Source organism: Seriola dumerili, unplaced genomic scaffold (assembly GCF_002260705.1).
Source record: "Seriola dumerili isolate Sdu_G_001 unplaced genomic scaffold, Sdu_1.0 BDQW01000161.1, whole genome shotgun sequence".
In the NCBI taxonomy this organism is placed as follows: Eukaryota; Metazoa; Chordata; class Actinopteri; order Carangiformes; family Carangidae; genus Seriola; species Seriola dumerili.
The window spans coordinates 4,809,473-4,813,596 of record NW_019174416.1 but is presented as its reverse complement, the minus strand read 5'-3'; the positions used below and the strand labels follow the sequence as shown (position 1 = coordinate 4,813,596).

Genomic DNA, 4,124 nt, shown 5'->3' with positions numbered 1-4,124 from the left:
TTTAGACAGTTTTATGACTTATACATTTAGCACACACTCAATTGGTAAACGTGTACTACAACTTCTAAGAATGAAAACAGCAACTCATTTTTTTTCTCATCTCAAAGAAACAGCGATCATAGAGTAGACTTAGTGGTCAGTGTTGATTTAAATGGTGGAGTATCAATACGTGTGCTGGTGGGACACCTAGTGGACAAAGTGTGTAACTCTTTTGGATTTCCATTACAGTGAGGCGTACATGTGATCATAGTGAACTGGGACATTTGATGATTTATTATGGTTATTATACACAACATGACATATGGTTTGCATACACTATAAATACAGCATCTTATTATTTTTTTTGCATACAGTAAGTCGAGAAGATTGTTACCAAATGCTGGCTGCAGCTTCATATTCATGCTGCAGATCAATCTTCACAACTCAAGAAAGTAAATCAGCATAATTCTTGAATGAGTCCTTTACATTCCTCACTGTTGATGTTTTAAATCTCAAAACAGATTAAGGTGCATAAAAGGTAAAATAAAAAATAAAAAAATTGCAAATTGAGAATTAAAACGTAAAAGTTACACAGAAATAATAAAAAATCAGACACATTCAAATCCCAATTGGGTAATTAAAATTAACTATAATAATTATATGATAAGTAATTTTATGGCGCATGTGAAATTATAATAACTATAATAAAATTTTGACAAATAATGATGGAAAAATGGGTATGGCCATTACAACATCAACATTGCCACAAAAAATGATAAAAATAAGAGTAATAAAAGAAGTAGTAGAATAATAATGAAGAAAAGGTCTAAGATGTCAGTTTAAGGCAGAGTTTAGTCCTCAGTAAACATCAAGGTTGTGTGATATATAAGACTCAAGCATCTTGATCTGGATAAAAAGAAATATTACATCATAATCTTCAATACATTCACACATTGATACACCGCATATTTATACTGAGATTTGTCAGGTTGAGTAACTCTTGTGACACAATACGGTACTGGTCATTGTCATAATAATAATACAGATCAACATCACTGAAATATTGGACACTCTTTGCTCTTCCCCCTGAGACTGTAACTCACATTTTTTAAATACTTGTGACTTCATCAGTCAACCAGCCCTCCTTTCTTAAAACGGCCTTTCACATCTCTCAACTCTGTCCCTGACTATTAATGAGGGAACACGTCATCCTGAGCTCTTTAACTTGTCCTAAGCTGCTTGTTTGAAGAACTCCTGTCTTTTGTGAATTAACTGGCTTGGTGGTTTTCTCCAGACTCTAAGGCTGCGACGGGCTTCGGCCTGGTTGTGCGGTGCAGGTTGCTTCCTGTCGTCGACTTGCGCAGCGAGGACAAACGGTTGCGGAAACCCTCTCCAGAGAAAAAATAAAGCATTGGATCAAAGCACGAGTTGGCAGCAGCCAGGCTCAGCGTCACCACGACCGACTTCTGCATGGCAACCTTCTCTGAGCAGGTGGTGTCAGTCCGGGACAGGAAGTTCAGGTGGACTGTGCGCTGTATGTGGTAGGGCATGAAGCTGATGAGGAAGGTCAGTAAGACGATGACAATCATTCGGATGGCTCTGAGGCCTGCGCCCCGCTGGCGTCGAGCAGCATGGGTGCGAGACAGTAGGGTGCGGACTATGCCGGCATAGCAAAGCAGGATTACAAGGAACGGCAGGACAAAGCCTGTCACCAGAGACAGATAGTTCAGCACGACTAGTTTCTGCAAACCTTTGCCTTGACTTGGAGGCTCAAAGCACTTGGTTTTATTTGTGATGGAGTCAAAATGTTCACCAGCCATGAGGAAGGGAGAGGATGAGAGACAGATAAACACCCAGATGCCAACACACACCAGGCGAGCACGGGTCTCTGTGACCAGCCGCAGATTCTGCACCGGGAAGACAATGGCCAAGAAACGTGTGATAGACATGGCAGCCATGAAGTATATACTGCAGTAGAGGTTTACATAGAGAGTGTAGGAGCTGATGCGACAGAGGAAATCCCCATGGTTCCACTGTCCCTTGTTGACATAGTAGAGAACCCGCAGTGGCAGTGTCATAACACACAGCAGATCAGACACAGCCAGGTTCAACATGTAGACATGAAAAGGTGAGCTCTGACGGTATGTTTTGATCAGTACCACCAGGGCGAAGCCGTTCCCAACTAGTCCGAACACGGTGATGAGGGAGTAGGATGTGGAGTAAACCTGGTTACGGAAGTCATCTATGGACGGACAGACAGGAGTCGAGTTGCTCTCTACGCCGTGTGTAAGATTCAATTGCCCCATTTGTGGCTGCTGAGACAGAGAGAAATAACATGATTATGTGTGCAAAACAGAAATGTCATGATGAAGTATACGTGCAGGAAAAAACACAGAACAGTGATGACTGTAATGTGGGAGATTGTTTTAGAGATAAGCTCTTTTTTTCTGCTGTATTTTGCAGACCCTGGAAGGAAATTGAGAAAGCAGATAAGCATTTTAGACATTTTTATTCTATCACGTGACAAAAGTTCTTAGCTTCAAAAAACAGGTGAATTTTTCATTTCAGTTGCTGTTGTACAGGACAATTCCTCTATAATTTCCAGATGTGTTACATTATTTTTAATTCTACTAAAGCAGACCAGAGCAGACCAGAGCAAAATATTGGCACATCGGTCATAGATAAGTGACTCACATACTGGCAGCCTCAACTGAAGGTAATTTCCATTAATCAGCATTAATAATAGAAAATGCATACATTGAATCAGAATCTGCTGCACTTTACTGTAAACTTGTTTATCTGTGTAACTAATGCACTTTGTATTGAAAAGTTTTTGTACCGAGTTGTCGCTCATTAAATCATCTTTTGAGTGAGAGAGATATATGAAGCACGCTCCATCAAACTGTTTACACTGCTCAAACACTGGATCGCAACATATTACATCCTAGTTACATGCTGTTTCTTCAGTTCTCTGTGATTTCTCCTTATCTAAAGTAAGAACACCTCTGATTCCTTCCTCTGTTTTTCCTTACCTTCCTTCCTTTACCGCTGAATTCCTGTCTGTAGAGCGTCTCTCCTGGTGTGCACAAAAGCAGCGCTGCCTCAGACTGTGTCTCCTCCACGGCTCTGTCTTGTCTGCCAGATGTTGCAGCAATAGTGGGAGGACGCTGCAGCAGGTGGCTGCCTCTTCATAATGCATGGCCTTTTGGAGGCTTTTCAAAGTAGGACTGGTCTTTCACTTTCACTGTGCGGCACAACAGTGTCAAAGCCAGTGACATCATTAACAGTGTAGCCACACAATTGTGATAAATGAAAGAGGGGAAAAAAGAGATGTGCATCAACAGTTAAAGTTCTGCTCTTGTTATGTGGTTGCTGTTGTTCATCCTATTTCTTTACTACATTTTCCTGAATTCAACTCAGTCATTCTTTTGCAGGCGCATACAGACTTGTCTCTGTCTGTCTTTATCTGCAACTTTATCCACAAGATCAAGTGACAAACTCCTTTCCTTAAAAAGATAAAGATGATACATCTTTATTTATTTCAGCTGCTTCTATTTGCTTGGCTGACCGGTTTTCTCTAGCAGTATTTGTATACTGGAATTCAAGAAGTAGTTAAACAATCTTGTACCTTTCGACATGTTTATATTGAGAGACCCTTAAAATAATTGATGTCTAGACAGTTGAGGTCTGCAGAACCAAGCCGCATTGCTAGTTCCTTTAATGTTCCTGTCAGGCAATCTGTTGAGTTTGGTGTAGCTGCTCTGTTCAGGGCAAGTCAATAAAGAGCTGTGTAACCTGAGCTCAGATGGTGTGAGGAGATAAAACAAAGAGATATGAAGATGCTCGGGTCAACAAACACAATCCCTCCTGACTGATGATGGAGGGATTTTTGATTTTTTTTTTTTCGTAGCATTTCCGTCTGCTAATGGGTGTGGTTTACAGTTAGTAAATGAGTGCGGATGCTGCAGTGGAAATGGGCAAACTAATTTTCACAGTTGAAAGGCCTTTGTGGTGGAAGGGCAGGATAATTCATCTATAACTCATTTAATGGGCAGCTGGCAAAGGCAAACATTCAACCCCATTTGCACTCAGGAGGCATCTGTATCAGCTCCACAGACCCTATGTGATCAAAGAATTATTACTCT

The 4,124-nt window shown here is 40.9% G+C and overlaps 1 protein-coding gene across 2 annotated transcripts; it reads right to left on the bottom strand.

Annotated features, from left to right (window-relative positions):
* Window positions 1-244: 244 nt before the first annotated feature.
* On the bottom strand, window positions 245-3,154 carry cysltr1 (cysteinyl leukotriene receptor 1). 2 transcript variants are annotated; one of them, XM_022751884.1, is made up of 2 exons: window positions 3,012-3,154; window positions 245-2,294 (listed from the first exon to the last, which is right to left on the bottom strand). In XM_022751884.1, exon 2 carries the CDS (start codon window positions 2,283-2,285, stop codon window positions 1,248-1,250), a length of 1,038 nt encoding a protein of 345 aa, XP_022607605.1. In that variant the 5' UTR covers window positions 2,286-2,294; window positions 3,012-3,154; the 3' UTR covers window positions 245-1,247. The 2 variants fall into 2 exon arrangements, with proteins under 2 accessions (XP_022607605.1, XP_022607606.1); XM_022751885.1 differs by having other exon boundaries at window positions 245-2,291.
* Window positions 3,155-4,124: the final 970 nt, after the last annotated feature.

Coding starts and splice junctions, on each gene's coding strand:
- cysltr1 (XM_022751884.1), bottom strand. CDS start 2,285: ATGGGGCAATTGAATCTTACACACGGCGTAGAGAGCAACTCGACTCCT.